The 21,019-nt window shown below is 41.8% G+C and overlaps 1 protein-coding gene across 4 annotated transcripts; it reads right to left on the reverse strand.

The window, feature by feature from the left end:
* Positions 1–141: 141 nt before the first annotated feature.
* On the reverse strand, positions 142–20,517 carry BEND3 (BEN domain containing 3). Of its 4 annotated transcripts, none has more exons than XM_038132365.1 (4): positions 20,080–20,517; positions 10,575–10,619; positions 9,903–10,123; positions 142–5,010 (listed from the first exon to the last, which is right to left on the reverse strand). In XM_038132365.1, the coding sequence occupies exons 2-4, from the start codon at positions 10,606–10,608 to the stop codon at positions 2,737–2,739; spliced, it is 2,529 nt and encodes an 842-aa protein (XP_037988293.1). In that variant the 5' UTR covers positions 10,609–10,619; positions 20,080–20,517; the 3' UTR covers positions 142–2,736. The 4 variants fall into 4 exon arrangements, with proteins under 4 accessions (XP_037988293.1, XP_037988292.1, XP_037988296.1 ...); XM_038132364.1 differs by lacking the exon at positions 20,080–20,517 and adding an exon at positions 19,307–19,501; XM_038132368.1 differs by lacking the exons at positions 10,575–10,619; positions 20,080–20,517 and adding an exon at positions 8,743–9,126 and having other exon boundaries at positions 9,903–10,012.
* Positions 20,518–21,019: the final 502 nt, after the last annotated feature.

Raw genomic sequence — 21,019 nt, forward strand, 5'->3', positions numbered from 1 at the left:
ATCTTTTTAAATGGCTGCAGCAAACTTGGGCGTTTTCCTTTATGTATTTGTCCAACTACCTAAGGTTATCTCAGACCTCAGTAAGAGACTTTATAGGAAAATAATCCTGCTTGTACCTGAACAATCACCAGACAACATTCCTCTTGTATGAAAATAATATACCTTTAATATATTTACAGGACTGACCAACTGGATGAAGTGGCTGTACTTCAGATGCACTGCAAGACCTTGTGTTAGTGAACTATGCCACTATTTATACGTCTGTATTTTCTTGATATCAGTTATAAATCATACAATCAAACAAATCATGAAAGGGTTGTGAAGAGTTGGACAAAAGGAATGTACACAGCAATAAAAAGAGAAAAAAAAACACAACAAAAATATTTTTATACCCAGTTTCAAAAAGTATCATTTTTATGATCAAAGTTGTCAAATTGTTTTTTTCCACTACTTTTTAGATAATATCAGTTGACCGATTTTTTGACTTAATATCAACATCTACAGTAAAAGCCAGTATGTCTCAAACTTGCATGCTAGCTAGTAACATCTATCCCTTGTAAAAAAGTTCAATATATATTGAATTCTTCTGGGAGCTTTGACATCATTAAGTGGTGAAACATATGACATTAGGATAAGAAAATAAAATTGTATTTCTTACCTTTTAGCCAGCCATTTGCAACCACAAATTAAACAGCTGTTAAGATCTTCTGTTATTTTATATATCCTATAAAAGTGCATGTAAAAAAAAATTCACAGAGTTTCTAGGTAGCATACAATGACAAGAGAGTCTTGGTTTCTGATACATTCAATTTGACAAATTTATGCACTAAAATGAACAGATGCAGACATTGTGGTATCAGTTCTTTATCTTTGGTAAAATGATTTTGATTTATTATAGCCGTATTCGCTCTGATATCCATTTTGAGTATGGTCTGCTATTACTTAAACCAACAGGAAACATTTAAATGGATATAAACAGTATCAATGTGTTGTTTAGTACATTCATGACTTTTTTTCATACATTCTCTGAGAATGTTTCTAGCATATGGGCAAAATGAGCAAATGCTACTAACTATGATTTACTCCCAGTTTAACACAATACATTTTACTAGTTCTTGCCATCAGGAAAAACCATTTTGTTTTCCTTTTAAAGGGATCAATAGGAGTCTACGAACAATATATTCTAAAAATCTGAAGTAAAAATATCAAATATTTTGTACTTCCTTACAAATGCTAAAATAGAAAATTACATTGGAACCGACTTAAAATCTTTGCTATGACCCATCTAAACAACAGAAAAGGACCACAGAGAACATCAACAATTGCTCCAAGGTGTTCCAGTGATGCTCTGTAGGCAACCACTGTCTTAACGGTATTAAGAATCCATAATTGACTCTCTCTCACCATTTCTATCAGTATTATTTTTCTTAAAAAAGAAAGAGAAAACTAGTTTTAAAGCAGCACTCTCCAGTGACAAGTCATACAGCAAATTCATATTGGGTTCTGGATGGTCTTTGTTACACTTGAACATATTAATGATGCAAACTTGACCATATGAACCTAAGTTATACATACACAGTTATGTCTCCAAATAGCTACTAATTACACTAAAACAATTTGGCGAAGTGAGGGAGTTCTGTATCCCTACACCCAAAATATCCAGATGCTGCTTCATCCATGGAAAGAGTAAGTTACATTACCACAGCTCATATGCTGGGACCCTGAAACACTGGATTTCGCCACAAAACCAATCTTCGCACATACTTTTTTTTATATGCAATTCCATATCAACACTGGAAACCTTTGGAATCATGATTTTGATAGAAAGTAAGGTCTAAAATTTTTTTAAGCTCTTGTTTCAGGTCTTTTTGATGCTGCTGTTGCTTGCTATTTTACAAACAGGGGCCAAGCAGATGATGGGAAGACATCCCATGGGTATAGGCTTGGGTCTGTTTTGCTGGCTTTACCCAAGACAAGCAATCCTCAGTCACTCCAGCAGTTACACTGGACAAAACAATAACAGAACTCATGGGGGCGGGATCAAGCTTGTGGTGTCAATGCAAAAAAAAAAACCCATTCCCATGGTGTCTATGCTCACGTCTCAATTCTTCAACAGAAATGCTTGATTTTAGAAATAAACCAATGTAACAGTCAAAAATGCAAATGACACCATTCTGACCCACTCTTTGACACAGTATTATAACTTCCAGTACCTCAATATCATGAACAACAAAACAAGTGTGGAGCTGAAGTTACTGTAAAAGCAAAGTCTAATATTACAATGATTTCCAATGAAAATGGCACATTCAAATTTAAATTAAACTTAGTCTACACATTTCAAAATCTGAATTAATTAAAAATACTGTTTACAATGGTATAATGAAAAACTGCTCTTGAAGAGCATAACCATAAAAAAAAATTCTTTATTATTAGAAAGTGATAGAAAAGGAAGATGCAGAAATGGGGAGTGGAGCAATAGTTTCAATACATGTATTTGCACCAGTGAATATCATGCTCTTAGCAAGTCATTGATAGCTGTCACTGATGGTCTTTACCCATGTACAAATGTAGTCAGCCACTTCCCACTGCTGCGATGCCAACAGAAATGCAACACACACACTGAAACGCAACAAATTTAGTGCCTGACTGTCCCAGGTGCTGAGAACCCTCGGCTCCCGACAGGCCCTTCAGTCTAAACCAAAGCATACTCTTGACAATAATTTAGTGGTCAAAGTCTTAGCAGTTTAAAGAGCCTGTCACTTTTTTTGCTTTCTTAGCTTTTTTCAGTATATCGCACTTTTTTCTGTTAGGACGCCGGCACCTTTCATCGATGCTCGGTATACATTCATAATGCCACACTTCTTCCATTTTCTCCACAGGATAAACTGCCTCCACATAGTGACGGATCAGTCTCAGTCTGATGGGATCAAGCTGTTTTTTATTGCAAGCACCTGAATGGTTGTACTGCAGTCTCAGATTCTCCGGAGTAAAGAGTTCAGGAAAGAGTCTTACGAGAAGCCTGGCAGCAAAGTTGCCGACCGACAGGCTCTGCTGCACTATCTCTCTTATCTCCTTGTCAGACAGCAAATACAGAGAAGGCACAGGGAAGTCTGGATTAGGAACAACAAGTTCATCGAGTGGTATCTTGCAAAAATCCTTGCTACTTCTTTCCGGTGGCAGTGGCGGCCCTTCAAATTCTTCCCGAAATCTCTCAGGGTTTATTGCATAGGTGAGAAATTCCCTCCTGTCAGGCCCTGGCACATGGATTTTCCGTTGCTGTTGGTACGAGCGCCTTTGCTCCGTGTCTCTTCGTCGACACCTCTCGTCAAGCTTCCCCACAAACTCCAATGTCCACACTCTGTCATTCTTTGCTCTGGGGTACAGTATCTGCACATAATGTCGAATTAATTTAATTCTAGTGGGGTCAAGCTGTTTCTTGCCTAAAGATCCGCTACAGTTGTATTGCTTCCGTAAGTTTTCATGAGTAAATAGTTCAGGAAATAAGAGAACAAGCAATCGGGAAGCAAAGTTGCCTATGGAAAGACTGCTTTCATATATACTTTTAATCTGTTCTTTGTTCAACAGGTAATCCGGGACAGGAACATCAAAATCAGGAGGGGGAAAGTCAAGTTTGTCAAAATCTATGGGTACAAGCCAAATTTTTTTGGACCGTCTGCCAGGCTTTTCATACTCAAAACTGTCTTCCACTTTTATGATTGATACATCGTCTGGTAAACTAGAAGAATCGTAACAGTCATCTCTCATCTGGTCACATTCACTTCCATCCATATACGTACTTTCAAGCTCATCATTTATTCGCTGAACACACTGCTGCAACCAGGCTTCTTCTTCTTGCACATCTGGAAAGTAAATTTCAGTATACCTACGGATTATTTGAAGCCGATGAGGATCCAGCAGTTGTTTTCCCGAGTCTCCAAAGCAGCTGTACCTTTCAGCTAATTTTCTGTGGTCAAAGAGTTCTGGAAACAGTCTGTGTAACAGAAAAACAGAAAACTCTCCTGGTGAAGAAGCTTCATCTAAAAATTCATTGAGATCCTGAGCATCCAGCATGTAATCTGAGGCAATGACATTACTCCTGTCCAAGGACAAAGCTTCTTCCTGCTCTTTATCCTCCATAAAATGAGAGGATTCTACCTGCTCAGTCTCATAAAAACTGGATGATTGCACATTCTGCTGACTGTTTTCCATTTCCCTTTGAGCCCAAAATCTATTGAAAAAATCATTGACTTGAGGCAAACACTCCAATTGCCACACAGCTGTATTCTTCACAGAAGGATAACAAACTTCCACATAGTTACGAATAAGCTGCAGATGAAGAGATTCAAGTTTCCTTTTGTTGAGAAAGCCACACGCACTGCAGCTCCTGCTGAACTCATCATCACTGAAGAGCTCTGGGAAGAGCTGCACGAGCAACCGGCAAGCCAGATCTCCGCCCGATGTGCTTTGATCCATGATTTGTTTGAGTTCCGTAGAAGTCAGCTGGTACTCCGGAGGAGGCTTGAAGTCAGCAACGGACTCTGCTGGACTGACTTGCTTTTTAATTCTGCTAACCTCCAGAGACAACAGGTCAACTTTACTGTGAAGCTGAGTCATATTGGTGTTGAGGGTGTTCAGCGTGTAAAACATTTTCTGTATCAAAGAATATATATTTGATTCTGAATCTGCTGTGGCTGCTGCTACTGCAATGGCTGTGGCTGAGTCTCTTTTGCGTTGATCATTCAAAGTCCGAATTTGTGAGGGACTACTGGGGTTGATTTTTTCAAACAACTCGTAAGAAGCAAACTGATCTGCTCCTGGTGGGTTCTTCTTCTCTGTGATTTTGTGCGAGATGCCATAGAGAGGTTTTTTATAAGATGGAGTGATTATGTCACTGAAAGATTCTTCTTCACAGAGCCATGTCACATTAGAAGTCTTGTTCTTGCTTGGCTGCTCTGCATTTACCTGAGTGGGTGAGCCAGCATCTCTGTTCCTCATGTTTGAAAGGGAGCCCTTCAAATGAATAAATATTGTATTAGTAAGACTCCCCTAAAAATATTAGCTATAAATACGTGCTCCTTAAGCAGGCATTGTTACATAAATATGCAAAGTCAAATTTTCCCCAGGGGACTTGTGTTAAACAATAAAAACTAGTAAGTTCACTAGGAAAAATAAAAATACAGTAAAGAATTATTTAAGTTTCATTTTTGTTTTCCTTTTTTTGGCTCATAGCTTTCGCCATGAAATAGAAATGCAATAATAATTCTTAGTACTCTCTACCCACAGAGCTCTAATTACTCCCCCAAATTAAGTATCATTAGGCTTCACCTTGCATATGAGGATCTTGGGCTGTCAAGAATTTGGGTGGCAACAAGTCAGCAACAGAGCCAAGAATAGCATCTAGATTTTCTGACTCCTAGTCCTGTGACCTTGCCATTGCCTCCAACAACTGCATTTAACATTCCAGCACTCTCTTTAGGTTAGCTTATGAAAATGTCACAAAGGCTATAAACCACAAAAAAAAAAAAGCTTATTCTCTTTTTTTCTGATGTGAAAGCTTTTTATACAGGTTTTTAAAAATTTCTTTATAATGGTGCAGAAGTACTAAACAAATCCTAAAATTTAATTAAAAGATATTCTATTTAAATAATAAAAAAGTGGGAAGTACCTTGGTACAATATCTTTCTAAAAAGGAAGCCTAACAGAAGATTTCTTTATTTCTGAAAGAGAAGGAAGTTTAGACTCATGGATTTCTAACTTTTTAAATTATTTAAACTATAGAAATTTATATAATTTGTAAATCATATAAAACTAGTAATGAATTCTTGAGGACTTAATGTTCTCATTTACTTATAATTATTCCTCATTGCTTGAAATTGGGACCAAGCATTTTCATCATCTCACAGTAGATATCAGTGATTCAGTGATTTGGGGTTTTTTTTTTTTGCAAACACGTGGATATTGCAAATAACTCTTAAAAATTAAGCACATACAACAGAATCAAAATCCAACATAAAGAATTCAAACATGAGAAAACACTCCCAGATTTGTAGATGTTTTTATACTGAAACAATTTTCTTGGCTTGCTCTATAGAACATAAATTAGATAAAACACTACAGAATTTGCATTCAAGTATTAAAGCAAATGAAACACAGACTTCAGGTCGGAGCTGAGAGCCACAAGAAATTTGAAATTCCAGTGAAGGCTCCATTATGTCCTACAGTGAGGAACTTGAATTAAGGTTTCTTTCTTAAGAAACAGAACTGTAACTCATGTGGTCCCTATGTGCACTCACATTTGGCATTTGCTTACTGCAGTGACAAATTGAATCCAATTATTTTTTAATTTCTAATGCAATGTATACTCAAAAGAGACTCAGAAAGAACAAGCTGGTTTCCACTCCAAGTTTAGAAACCAGCATTCAATTAAACTGAAGCTGTTTCCAAGTTCTGCTCTCACTCACATCACATTACCCTGCGTATGAAACCTAGTGTTTGCACATCCAAAGCTGTGTGAAGAGATGTTCAAACAAAAATGTCATGCCAAGGAGATGCATTTCAGTGCGCAGAATCCCTGGCTGCCACGGTGCCTAGGACACCTCGTTTCCAGGTCCCAGTTAGAAGACCGTCCCACTTCAGTCCCACTCATAATAAAGCCAGAACAGTGACTGAACTGTGAGCAGACTGAAATCCACATTGCCCCCACGAACTGCAGGCTCTTACGCTGGGACCGAAGCTGTCATACACCACCTGTACTTGTCAGTGAAGAAACAGAGGCAGTTCCAGGTGCTAACAGAGCTCTGCCACATAGACATCACCTGAAAGCAGGCCATGAAAATCTCCACTGACAATGTGCACAATACTGCTCCCCAGTCAGGCACACAAACTGAATTACAAAGCTTTTTACTATTTTACATGTAAGGAACAAAAAAAACCTTTTCTTACACAACCAGTGAGACCTACCACCTAAGTTGCTCTTTCATTAACACTTCTGTTAACTGAGAATACACCAAATATTCCTTCAGAAACAGCATACGCCTCTTTCAATTCCTTCTCTACTACTAAAATACCTTGCTGCTAAATAGCTTGCCACAGGCCACCAGGTATCTGTCAGTTCTCATTTGACCTCCTGCTGTTTATTTTCCCTAATTAATTAATAATAAAACTTGGCAATATGAGGGTAATTTCTATTGATGTGCACCTCACACACAAAGTCAGGCCAAATCAATATTAGAATGTGCATTAAAGATCATTAATTAATTACTTTGACAGTAAGATCATTAAAGTTTGCAGTCTCAGTTTTGGACATGGTGCTCAGGAGCTCATGCTAAGAACTACAGCAGATCTTCACTACAATAGCAATTGAACTTCTTCCTTCACTAATGCAGCTCCCAGTGGCTGGATCTGGCTGCGGGATGGATTTGCATTTCAGAAACACATAGCCAGTGTTCTCCTGGCAGATGACAAAACATTTGGGCCTTAAAAATATTTAAGGATATTTTAGTTCAGATGCATTCTCATTTTGTTTTCTTTTGCTTTTAATTATCTTGTCTATGGTTTCCATTTAGGAACAGCACTATCAACACCACAAATACATGGCTTTTGTAAATTGTCCAATTTAACTAATTAGTTTTCTGTAACTCTGATCTTTAAACATCTATGCATTTCAGATAATACTGCACCCATTTAAGATTATCAGTTCTAAAGTACTATCTAAGGAAGCAAAGATATTGTTCTATAAGACTCAATGTATGTAAGACATTGCTGCTTTTTATACTACAGTTCCATAGCAAGTTTTTATGTTCTAAACATTTTATGAACATTTGCAAAGTGCAGTATTTTGCAAAACATCGACCAATACAAGAAATTGTGAAATAGTCTCTCACATACTCTCTTGGAATCCTAAGCCAAGTTTTAAAAGTTGCTTAGTTATTGTTCTGCTCAATGCTCAAGTCCATTTATGACCTTTGTTATGCTTAATAAACAAAGTCTAAATATCTGTAAGAATACAGTGAATAATATTCAAACACAGGAGTAAAGAATAAATAAATACATAAGCAAGAAACATAGATTCTTTCAGACACATAAGAATATGGAAAAGTCCTGCACATAACTTTTTTAAACTTACAATCTTCTACATATTATTTTTTTAAAGAAAATCAGGGGAAACTAATGCCTAATTATGAAGTGGCATTCAAAATTTTAGAAAAAGCAAAGTCTTCAGATAAAAAGTAATTTAGTAATATAATTACCAGCCCAAAAGGAGTACAGCTCTGTTTATATCATAGATAGATGCCTATATGACGTGCAGTAAAAATATACAAGCACAACATTCTTTAGAATAATTAAGATTTTTCCACTGTTTAAATGGAAATAGTTAATAAAGTCATCAATTAAAACAAAATATTGGTACTAGAGAAGTAATTAACTTAAAAAATCCTGTTAAGATTGAGGACTATTTCTGGTTGGGTATTTAACTAAACATGCTGATTCACTGGGGTCAGCCAAGAATGAATTTCCATCATTATTACTGGGTCAGCTTCTGATATTATAAATACAAAGTTAAAATTAATTTCAAATTAAACTTTAAAATTTATTAAGGGCAAACAGGAAAATGCAAAGCAAGCACAGTTCAGAGACTATTATAAAGCTCTTTTAAGAATCTGAATGTAAGGAAAACAATTGTAAAAAGAAAAAGAGAAAGGAAAATAAAGAAACCGTGTAATAAGATTAAAACCTACCTACCACAGGCATTCAGAGGAAAAAAACAGCCATAAGAAGTCAGAGAGATGACAGTCAAGAAAAAGAATCACAGAAAACTATGGCTATAAGGAAGACATGAAATGCGCAAATACAACATGGAATAACTGGCTAGGTAGCAGAAGAGCAGAAAAGGATACGTGCATTGGGATAGGTCACAAACTAAATATAACCCAGGGCCTGAAGTTATTCAAAAGAGGATGAATTTGAATCTAGGTTATTTTAATAAAGTGCTGAGTGTGAAAAACAGGAGGTCATTATACTGCTCTAGAGGGTGGCAGGAGAGATGTGAGTATCCAACACCGGACACTAGTCTTTCTGGACTCTCAAACGGAACAACAAAAATATAAGGTGGCTCCTGAAGAAGAGCTGAAAAAAAGAGAATTTTAATCTTGGAAAGGAAGGATTCAGAGTGGACAACATCACACGAATTTTCCCACATGTAGATTTTTCTAGGAACAGATGATCATTGCTCTCCCTACTGAAAAGAACAAGGACAAAAAGAAACTAGCTCAATTTCAGCAGAGATTAATTTAAATCCGCCGTTGCTAGAGAGGTGAAACACAAGATCAGGATAACGGAAAAGACTGGGCATCTCCTTCACTGGCTAGAGAAACATCTGGATTGTCCCAAGCTGGGATGCCACACCAGATGCTGTGATACATTCCACTCTTGATATGACTGAAATCTTCTGCACCCCACATTTTTATCCTTCAAATAATACAGTAATTTATACTGGTCTTACTGACATTACATCTTTGTCACAGAAGAAAGAATTACTGCCCTGATTCTACCACTTAGGATCAAGCTGAGGGACTGTGTGACATGAGCGGGACTGTAATCAGAGTCATGCCCAGTTACTCCAAGTCACTGCCCCTTCCTACGTTACCTGCTGAACAACAAGAATACAATTCACATAAATGAATTAATCTATAACTATTAAGTGTATTTCATAAATATGATCACTTCCATGTTACTTAGAGAATACCCAGCCGTGTGCAAATTGGCTTTAGATTAGCCACAACTGCAACAAACTCATTACCAATACAAATTTAGTTAGAAGACTTGCATTCTACTTATAGCAGCAGAGAATTTAGCCTAGGAAATATGAACCAAAAAATCACAGTCATGTGCAGAGAAGTTACCTCTTGTGTAAAGCGTCTCTTCTTCACACTGGGTAAGGCATCCTGCTGGCCTCCTGACCCATCACAGCCAAGGGAGGTCTGCTTCCGTTTGCTGGAATCCTGCAGGCAAGTCACTGCACCATCCAGTGAGTGTTTCTCAGCAGATCTGGAAGTTACTGAGCAGTCTAGAGCTTCATCTTCATTTTCTGTTTCTACTTTCACATTTTTTTTAGGAATTTTTACTGAAAAAAAGAGAATGTTTAGAAAGATAAAGCATTCTCTACAGAAAACCATGGCATCCTTAGTATAATGTTCTGTGGTTTGCTTCTTTTTATGAAAATGTGTTTTGAATAACTTCTTTATTTTTTATTACTTCTATGGTAACTGTATATTGGGGCCACCTCAAAGTCAAATCATTCCGTTTTCCAGTAAATGACAGTTTCTTCTCCAAAGAAGAATCTAAAGTATAAACAAATAATGTTACAGGAGGAAGATTTTTTTGGAGGAGAAGAAGGATGCAGAGCAGAAATAATAATGACTAACAAAGATAATGCCCTGTTTTAGATAACTTAAAAAAAAATAAAATTAGTGTAATTTGTCTTGATCCAACTGCATTCTCTATTAGGTGGCAAATACATTAAATCATCAAGTATTTTTGCCTGATCAAAAATTATACAAAGTATAATATTTTACCTTCATCATCATCAGTGATTTCAGCTGAATTCATCTTCTATCTCACTAAAGAACAAAACAAATATACAAAAATAAATATCAGCATCTTCTGGAACCAGGGAATATCTACATCTCCTCTTGTAATTACTCTTCATCTAGAAGTATTGAGTTAACAGCCCACAGATGACTCCCAGTCCTTCCAGTCTGTATGTTTGTAATAACTAGTTATTCTCAGTAACCTTCATGGCTATCTGTAGACCCATCAACATGCAAACTGTATTGTTGATAACACACAGCAGGTAGGGAACTATTTAAAACTCTATGTCTTTTTCTGGTACAGAGAAACATAAAAGTCATTCAAACCTTCTCTGTAAAGTGTTTTGGCAGTATATAAATGGAAGTTAATTGTATTAAAGTCTTCACCCTGTACAAAATCACTATTATTACAGTCAAATGTTTTCATATTGTCCTTGTGGTTGACACAAAGTCACCAAAGAAAGAAAATTCATCATTAATAGTAACATCCATCCTGGAGTAAGATTGTATTTAAAAATCTTTGATCTTTTGCTATAAATTGCATCAATTCCAGCAGAATAATGCACATAGATCTACACTAAGTCCTTTTTCTCTGTCAGCCTCTAAACAATATGGTTTTTGTACGGAAAAGCAAATATATGTATTATGCTAGCATGATTTTAGTGTTACTTCTCACATGAAAAATTCATCTGTTATTTCTGTTTACTTGAAAACTAATTTTGCAAGTTACTTGGGAGCAAAACATCAATTTCTGGACATGTTCCTAAAAGATATTCTAAATCTTTGGAGATCCACAAAGCAAACAACTTAGTCAGATATCACTGACCCTTACAGGGCACGCAGCTGCAAACTGACACTCTCAACTGGTGAGCGGGTGACTGGCAATCGGTCACGCTCTGCTCATGCTCCTCCACACGCAGCATTATGCTTATCTGGCCCCAGAATATTATTGCTTTACAAGTGCAACTCAATAAAACCAGTCAATCTAAAGTGTACATACATCCCAGGAGTGGTAATTATAACGAAATTAATAAGAGAGATGGGGAGAGAAAGAGAATCTGTTGTGGAGGGAAAAGCAGTCTGTACCTCTCTCCTGAATAGTGCTGAATACTATTTTCTTTTTTTTTTTTTTTTTTTTTTTTTACCTCTCAAAACACTTTTAAAAACTCTGTAAACACTTGAATGCTGTGTAGATGTGAATTTCAATTTGTAGGCAATTTGATGGCTGTAAGAGTAACTATGAAGTTCCATTCTGGATTAGATTTTGTACGATTTACAATGGGTGGCACCCAAACAAAAGATGCAGAGATTTATAAAATCAGCTTACACTGGGCCACCCTTGAAGCCAAGATACTCTTTGATGTGCTGATCTTCCACATGGCCCCTGTATACAGCCTTGTAAAGGGCATCCTCAATGGGATAAAATGAGATTGTCTTCATCATCACATATAAAAATAAGTCTCTCTCAGTTGGATGTAGAGCTACTACAAACCCCTCAGATACCTTATCCTCTTACCCACCATAATTCCCTATTTCAGGACTTGCATTTATGAATTGATCCATATATCAATTAGGCCAGCTTAACAGTACCATAATCATGTCACTTAAACTTCTGCAAACTCTCTAGCCATAACAGCGTGAAACTAAGTGGCCTGCACCAACTTCCAAACCACCTGATAAGCCCTGATATGGGTTAATACCCGCTCTTATTAACTCAACAGTATTTAGAGATTTAGACAAAGGCACTACAGCTCTTAATGAAAAATCCTACAGCAGTCTACTTCTCAGAGCACCACCAAAAAGCCCTCCTGGACCTTAAGAGAATCCCATTGTAGTAACGGTTCATATTTTACCCTGATATCCCACATACAGTGAGAGCTACTGCCTGGATCTTCCTTGCACTTTTCCATGCTGCACTAGGCGTGGCTCTGAGGGCTGTGGTACAAGACCAACACCTGTCAGTGTTCAGGGAGTGTGACACACAATCTTTTTTTGAGGACCTGAGGTGACAGTAAGCAAATCTATCAATACCACTACAGAACATTCTAAAATAGAGATGAAAATAATTTTTCATATAATCCTAGACTGCTTCATCAGAGCAAAACAGTAAAAAATGTTAACCACAAAGCCAGAAGAGAAGATTAAAAGGTTGCAGTGGATGAAACAACACAAAATATTTAGGAGAGAATATATGGAATTGTATTTTCTCTCTAATTCCTGCTATTACTACTATTCAAATAGGAAGAATGCTTTAGAAGAATTCGTATCAGAGAAAAAACTCAAACTAAAAGGAGAAGATAAATGAGTGTCTGAAGAGCCACTCTTTAACACTGGAAAAAAAGTGAAAATTAAAGCAAAGCAACAGTTAATTTTCTGATGGAAACAACATTAGGAAAGCCAAAGCTACCCTGAATTCAGGTCAAATAACACTGAGTTAAAACATTGTTTCACAAATTTGAAATACAGTGTTAACTTTTGAGGTTTTAATCCAAAAACTGCCAGAATACAATTAAAAGTGAACAGTCAAAATCAGTGTCAGAACCAATGAAACCTAGGAAGACTGTGTTCCATACCTGAGCTCTTTGGTGTCAAAAAAAGCAAGAACTCAAACTTTTTTCATTTTGGGGAGCCCTAGTAATAATCTCTTTCCTTATCTAGTGTCCTGTCTTCTTTGACAGTGAGATTTGTAAGAACTCTGGTATGAAGAAAATGAAGCACATCAAAGATGTAACAGCTTCTGTTAAGAGACAGGATTCAATTGTCCCTTTGATTTCCTGCCTTGCAGCCCCACCTGCTCCCTTGGTCAAGCATGGGTGCCCACCTTAACCTTCCATCTTGATAAACTGTCAGAAATCAACTCACTTCTTTTCCTCGGTCACTTTCCTTGTAATTCAGGGGTAAAGGGCCCAGCTCAGGAGTATGCACAAGGTTTGGGCTGGAAAGGAGGAATTAAAATCTCTCCTCATACCAGCAAGCTACTGGCTTGGTTCAAGTATTTAATGATACCTTATGTATTCCACTATCCCGCTTCAAATTTGAGTCACAGTGGACCCAGGAGTGACTAGCAAGCCAACAAAGAGGCACCAACAAAGCAATGGCATCATCGCTTTAGACAGGAAATTAGGATTTATGGGATGGGGGAAAGCCTGTATCTGTTTCTGAGCGTGTCTGTATATGTAAGATTAACAACAATTTTGTTGATTGTTTCAAGTCCACTAAACATAAAACATTTCATATTTGCTAAAATATTGTTTGCTGTGCATCAGTATTACAAATAATAATTACTTTCTCTTTAAAAGAAGTAGCAGTGTCAAAGTCTGTTTTGAGGTAGTATTCTAGCCCAGACTGTGAGAATAAGCAAAGCTGGAGTAAAAAAAAGTCTAAAAGATCTTGGGGCAAAATACTACAAAAAGCAACTGAGTGAGAAATACATACAGTAAAGCAAACATCCAACAGTTGTTCCTTGTCATGTTGAGTATACAAAACATATTTCAATCTTATATGTATTTTTTCAAAACATAAGATAAATATACTTATCATCCTCAGCCTAATAATTACTCAATGCTATCTAGAGGACAGCTGTTAGCAAATTCTAGGAAAGAGTGAACACTCTGTGCTCAAGTTGGGAGCCCACGCCTGCAACTGTGACTGGCAGAGCAACCAGCCTTGGCAGCTTTATCTTGCTGGGATACAGACAGATGCTGCACTGCATCCTGTTTTCTGGTGAATCCTCTGGAAGAAAGATTCCAAAACAAACCAAACACCTACAGCTATGTCAACAGCCAGATCCAAGGGAGCAGGGAAAGAAGGGGAGTCCAGGAACACCTTGTCTGTCACTTGGACAAATCCCCTTCCCACAGATCCTGCTCTCCCTTCTCATCAGACTAGGCAATGAACAAGACAGTTCAATGAAGGAAGGGACTTAACACTTCCTACTCTGATTACTCTTGCTTAGACATCTGCCTCTATTCCAAAAATGTACCAGGTCATGACACTTAATGGCACTGTTGTATCATTTCGGTAAGGACATTCCGCATTGAGATGGTATTACCCATGGTTAACAGAGAAGCTCAATACATAGGGCAGTGCTGGAAGTTCCAAAGCATGGAAGAACACCTTAAAAACAAGGTTTTGGAATGTTTCTCTGTGCATTTAGTGTTAATGACCACCCTGATGCTGTTTTTGCATGTAGAACAGAACATGTGAACCATCTACCAAAAATGCACCTACCCAAAATATGCACTGAAGCCTTAAGGATTTAAAGCACTGGGGTACAATAAATTTTATGAGTAAGGGAAGAAATCGCAACTCATACTCGGAATGTATTTCAGTCTCATATCATCTAGTGTAATGCATATTGCTACTTAAAAGTAGCATAAGGTGTATCTAGTTGTTGATACACAAAACAAAAATGAATCCTAACTGATTCTTAAGTTAAATCTTCCCATAATGTGCATTCTCCTCCTCCTGTTTACCACCTAACAATTACTCATGTGTTTGCCTTGAAGGATGCTTTCCTGACCCCTCTTATGACTTCGACCATTATAAAAGCACAATACAGGGAGAAAAGATCCTGCTCATCATGTAAGATGAAAGCAGTTCTCTGCCTTTGCAATCATTCTTAAAGAAAGCCCGACTGATAATTTTCACATCCTGACTTAAAAATTGAACAAAAAAATTCCACTAGAAAAAAAATACTGCTGTTCTGCTGTTTGTAACTAAAGTAACTCTGTACTCTTTGAACTCCCATATCTAATGTGCTAAGTTCTGACAAATGAAAAAAAAATAGTGCAAAAACCACACAGGAAACTATAAAACTGTACACATGCTGCATGTGGAAAGCAACTTGGATTTCATCACACTTCTTAATGTTAATCATAAACGAAAATTAATCACTACCTTAAACAAGATACTAAATAATAACAATAATGATGATTATCAGTTTTATAGAAGCTTGCTGTTTAGAATTTAACTCCTCGCGTAACACTGTATTCTTCAATTCACTAATGCACGGTAAAAATGTAGAAGTTGCTTCTTGGATGCACATCGTCCCACTAAGTATTTTAGCTTCTTTATGTAGGTTGGCAGGAATGTCCCTAATTCTTCAATATTGACTACAAGAATGGTATTAAAACCACAGGGATTGAGACATTATGTATTAAGTTTATTCCCTTTAAAGCCTCACGGTGGTACATTGCCTCATATATAAAACCCAGGTCATGATGAAAAGTGTTCTTGAGCATTGTTTCTGAAGAGGTCAACTGTTCTTCTACATTTTGGGCAAATGTTAAGACATACATGTTTGCTAGTAACATTAAATATGTGTTTGATAACATATGCAGAATAAACTGCTCAGCTTCCTTAGCTTTCAGCATGCAGTGAAAGATACAAAACCCCTCTTAGAGCATAGGTATCCTAATAAAGTTAAATAAATTAGGAACACCAAAAAAAGGCTGATCTTTTAAGGAGATGACACTAGCTAAATTTTACATGATGTGTACATTCAACTGCTATTTAACAGCCAAAATTAGCACCTCCTCTTACACATACCATCCTGTAACAGGACTTTATCACAAAATTGCAATGGTATTACACTACGTAGCCAGAGTATGATATACCCAGAGCCAATCAAAAGCACTGTACATATATTCATTCTCAGCAATTGACAACGATTAATCAATTCATCTGAGCGAACACTCAAGTGTCTGTCCTGCTCCCTGTCTCAGACTCTCTGCCTTTATTTCCTAACATGGACTGGGGGAGCCACAGAAAGTAACCAAAGCTTCCCATGGGAAGTCCAGAGCCTTGAAAGCTGGTGTGGGTAGGTGGAAGCAGTCCCATTCCACACAGCAGGTGAGCAGAGGACTGCTCCAAGAGCCTGGAAACGGCATGCAACTCTGTCCCTCGTGATGTTTTAGAAGACTGATTCCTACAGAACAGTTGGAAATAATGAGAGGAAATAACAATTCTCAACACCCAGCCATTCAGTCCCAGAGTCAAAAAGGACTGGAGGCGTGTGCCCTCTGCTCAGGCTGCATGCTGCTCTCCAGGCTGTCTCTTGGAAAGCCCTCCTGCTGGGCTGAGAAGCAAACCTAGAGAACTGCAAGTTCTGTGTTCTGCTTTGGGTGCCAAGTAATCTGCATCTTTTATTTCCTAGCTGTAGCACTGGGTTCAATAATTTCAATATTGCAATTATCCTCAGGGTAGATTTTATTCCTCTGATTTGTGAAAGACAATGCAATCCAAATTCAATTCAACTAAATTAGATATAAATACCACTCCAAGACTGAGCTGGAAAATATATTTCTTCAAGGCAACGTTTTGTTTGCCTTTTGTTCAGGTCTACGGGCCAGTGATTTGACTACAAATTTTACATAATTTTGACAAGGCCTTATAAATTTTGAAGAAGCAGAGGGTCGAAGAAGTTCCAATACCTGAAATCACCTTAATTAAAAAATGCTGCCAAATAAAAACCAGGTAAGTTATTTGAAACTGACCACCCATCTTAAAGAAACTGAGATCTGAATGTTACCTCATTTAACTGAGCAAAGAGCAAAATGCAAGTAGACAGTATAAGAAACACTAAAAGTAAATGCTTTCTATTCATTTTGAGGAAATCAGGTGCTGCAGCCTTGTTTCTCAATAAAATTTGTTCTTGATATCCAGTACTGACACTTGTAATATTAAGTACTGTAGAAAACAGTATTACAACATTACAAGCATTCTGACTACAAATACACGAATAGTAAGTTCTAAAACTATGAAGAAAAATATTTTAAGGAACCAGAGGATGTTATTGGAAGCACAACTCTTATGGACAATAAAAATCCCTGTACTTTCATATTTTGAAAACCTGTTTTGCTGCCCTGTGGAGCAGGACATGAAGCCTCAAATCTCCACTGAAGCCAACCTGCAACAACAGTAGGACTAAGAGGGTATGTTATTAATTTGGGTCTTTCATATTTTGCTTTAATTCAGTTAAATATGGATATTAAATAAATAAACAAATAAATAAAATTCAAAACAAAACAAAAACCCAAACAAAAACCAAACAAACCAAAACCACTCTCCTCAGTTTTCTCCCAATTTGCCTAAAACTGAAGTTTTCTCAATCTGTCCTCTGTACTTTTACCAAACAGCAATTTTATCTTGCAGGGGTCAGCAAAACACTAACCTGGTTTATTTCCAGCAGTAATGCATGAATTTGTCTCTTCTTCAAACACGTGTTTTCCACTGGTCTATTAAAAACATTTTGCTTTCCTCTCTCCCCTCTCACTCTGCTTTTAAAATGCTGCTCCACCTGAACTTTGTGTAGTTTAAATTCTTCTCCAAACTGCATTCACCTTCCGTTTATTTTTATCCACTGAACTTACCTAACCTATGAAAATACTTAGCAAAGATAAAAATTCAGTTGTTCCAATGCTGAGTTTGATTTAGCAGGAGATAAGAAGAAAACGTATGAGCATACAGGGGTAATTATTTGTTTTATGAGATGTAAATCATTAAAGTTGGAAACGGGGAAAAGGCTTCTCTTCCCCCGCTTGGATGTCTCTGCCCCATGGGTCAGCCATACACCGTGTTTATAGGTGGCAGCGACAAACCCTACTCACACTTCAACCCAAAAAAACTCTGGGACTGCGTCAACGCTATGTGGGAGCCGTCACATGGCTGCTGGCCTGCGGCCGGCTCGCATTCTGCTGGTTCAGAGTTTGTTCCCTTCTATTTACAAAGGGCCGTGTGGACACACCGCAGGGAAAAGTAGGGTAGAGGCAGCGGGCGACCAGGGCAGGGGAAGCGGGCGGCGATCGGGGCAGGGGCAGTGAGCGCGGTCTGGGCGGAGGCAGCGGATGATCGGGGCAGGCGAAGCCGCGGGTGACCTGGCGGGAGACGGTCGGGCCAGGGGCGGCCCGTTCCCCCGCAGCGCCCTTCACGGGGCCCCTCAGAGCGCGACCCACCAAGGACCGAAACGAATTCCAGCGCAACCACCCGCCCGCCGCGTACGATAGGACAGGCGGGACCGTGACCCCGGCCCCGGCTCCCGGGGCACGCGTGGCCCCGCGCAGCCCCGGGTTGGTGCCCGGGCGGGGACGGGCGCGGCCGGGGCTCCCCCCGCGCTACCGAGGGGCGGCGGAGCGGCCGCCACGTGGGAGCGGCGCGCGCGGCGGCGGCGGCGCGAGGCCCCGCCCGGGGGCGGGCGCTGCGGCGGGGGACGCCCCGCGCGCCCCGCACGCGGCGCGGCCGCGGCCGCTTCCGCGGTCAGACCCACGAGCCCGAGGCGGAGGCGGCGGTTGGTGCTTCCGGTCCGAACCCTGCCCGGGCGGATCTATGTGGCCGGCGCGCGGGGGAGGAGGGGGAAGGGGTTAAGGTGAGGCTGGAGGTGACGGCGGCGTGACCGTTCCACTGCCCCCCCACACCCCCGGCTCCCTGTCGTCCCCCTCCCCCAGCCCCGCGGATGGAGGCGCCCGGGCTGGGCGCGCGCGACCCGCGCCGCCGCAGCGCCGTTCGGAGCGGCGAACAAAGAGACCCCCGCCCGCGCGGCCCCGGCAGCGCGGCCCCGGCCCGCGGGCGGCCGGGGGAGGGGCCGGCCCCGCGCCTCCCCCGCTCGGCCCCCCCCCCCCTTCCCCGTTCTTCCCCCACCCGGCGGGGCGGCGCTCCCCGCTCGCCGTGGGGTGCGTGGAACGGCGCCCGTACCCACCAGCGGCGGCAGCGGGACTTACCTCTGCTCCGCGCGGGGCCACGGGAGCCCCGGGGCGGCGGGGGCGGCTGGAGCGGCCGCCGCTGGAGCCCGCGCTTCCCCCCCGCTCTTTGTGTGCGAGGGTCCGCGCGCTGCGCTCTCGCGTGACGTGACGGGACCGTGTGTCATTTCCGCACAAGGACACCGAGCCCCGACCCGCCGCGGCCAGCGCCACCCGCCGCCCCGGGGCAGGGGCAGGGGAGGGAGGGAGCGGGGGTGGGGGGGAGAGCGGCCCGCTCCTCCCCCGTCCCCTGGCTCCCCACCCCCCGCCCTCCCCGCCGCTGCCACTGGGAACGCGCGCGGTTCCCACTGGAGACCCCGCGCGCCCCCGCGCCGCGCGCGCCCCGCCGCCCACTCGGTGCCGCGCGGGCAGAGGGCCCGCCGCCGGGGGTGCCACGCGCCCGGACCGCGACACGCCCCGCCCGGGACCCCGCGCCCGCACGCGGGGCCGCCGCCGCTCAGGGACACGGCCCCGCGTGACGGGGACGGGGACCGGCGGGGACGGGGCGCGCTCGCCGCCGGCGGCCACCGCCGCGCGGAAAACGCGCTCCCCCCGCCGCCCTTCCCGGCCTGTGCGCGGCCGGGCCGCTCCGCTCCGCGCGGTCTCGCGTGGAGAGTCGGGCGGCGGGCCGCGCACGTGCGCGCGCGGGGGAGGCGGCGGGGGGGGCCGCGTGCCCACGGCAGGTGGCGGCGAGCACGTGGCCGCGCGCGGGCGCACGGTCCCGCATCCCCCCCGCGCGCCTTCCCAACACCCACCCGCCACTCGCGTCCCGCCGCCGCCACCGCCAGGCTGCGACACAGCCGGGGGGATCCGGGTCATCCCCAGGCAGAGCCGAGCTCCGGCCGCGCCGGCGGAGAGATCGCCCGGCAGCTCCCGAGACCCCGGCCGCGGCCGCAGCGATCCCGTACAGCCGTCCCCACGCCGGCGTGCCCGCGGGTCAGCCCGGGGCAGCCCTGCGGGCGGAGCTGGGGGACGCGCCGAGCGCGCCTCGCACACTCGGGCTGTGACACCCGCACGCAGCCTCTGCCCGACCCGGCAGCCTCCGGCCCCCGGCGCTGCCCGGAGCTGGCAGCGCCCGTGGGAGCGCCGCCCGCCCGCCTTTATGTGACCTTAACGCGGGTTTCTGTGCGTGGCGCCAAGTAGGAAACGCCGGTGTTTGGTGCCGCGTTAGGCTTAAGCCTGTACTTTAAAAAAAAAAAAAAAAAAAAAAAAAGTTATTTCAGTAAGTTGGTTTAATTCAGATCCAGGCTTTTTCCCACGCTGGTTAAACACAAGACCGCTTCCATGCTCCGCGTTTGCGGGGCAGATGGCAGCAGTGATTTATAAAACAGACATCGCATTCTTTTTTAATTAAGTATCCTTGTAGATTTTATCTTCCCTGAAATTGACAGGAGCACATAAGACATTACATTAGTCTGCCAAATCATACGTGCTCTTTCGACTAACAGCTTGTAGAAAACCAAACCGTTTCCCAAAGATTAAAAAATAATTCAAAAAGTGGGAGAGCGAAGTTTGGTTTTGTAACCTATGGCCAGTTCTAGCAGTTATGGTTTTTGGCTGTATGTAACACACCTTTGGAACTTGGCAGTTTTGCGTGAAATGTTTTACTTACACAATGAACTCGGCCAGTGCTGCCGTTCCTAATAAATAGATTAATTTTGCTGTTAATAAAGGTACACAGCCAAGTGCTCTAAT

The sequence above is a fragment of the Motacilla alba genome, chromosome 3 (genome assembly GCF_015832195.1).
Source record: "Motacilla alba alba isolate MOTALB_02 chromosome 3, Motacilla_alba_V1.0_pri, whole genome shotgun sequence".
NCBI classification, from domain to species: Eukaryota; Metazoa; Chordata; class Aves; order Passeriformes; family Motacillidae; genus Motacilla; species Motacilla alba.

Coding starts and splice junctions, on each gene's coding strand:
- BEND3 (XM_038132365.1), bottom strand. CDS start 10,608: ATGAATTCAGCTGAAATCACTGATGATGATGAAG. Junction 10,124..10,574: donor AATCACTGATGATGATGAAG/GTAAAATATTAT, acceptor TCTTTTTTTCAG/TAAAAATTCCTAAAAAAAAT. Junction 5,011..9,902: donor AGAGACGCTTTACACAAGAG/GTAACTTCTCTG, acceptor ATTCATTTGAAG/GGCTCCCTTTCAAACATGAG.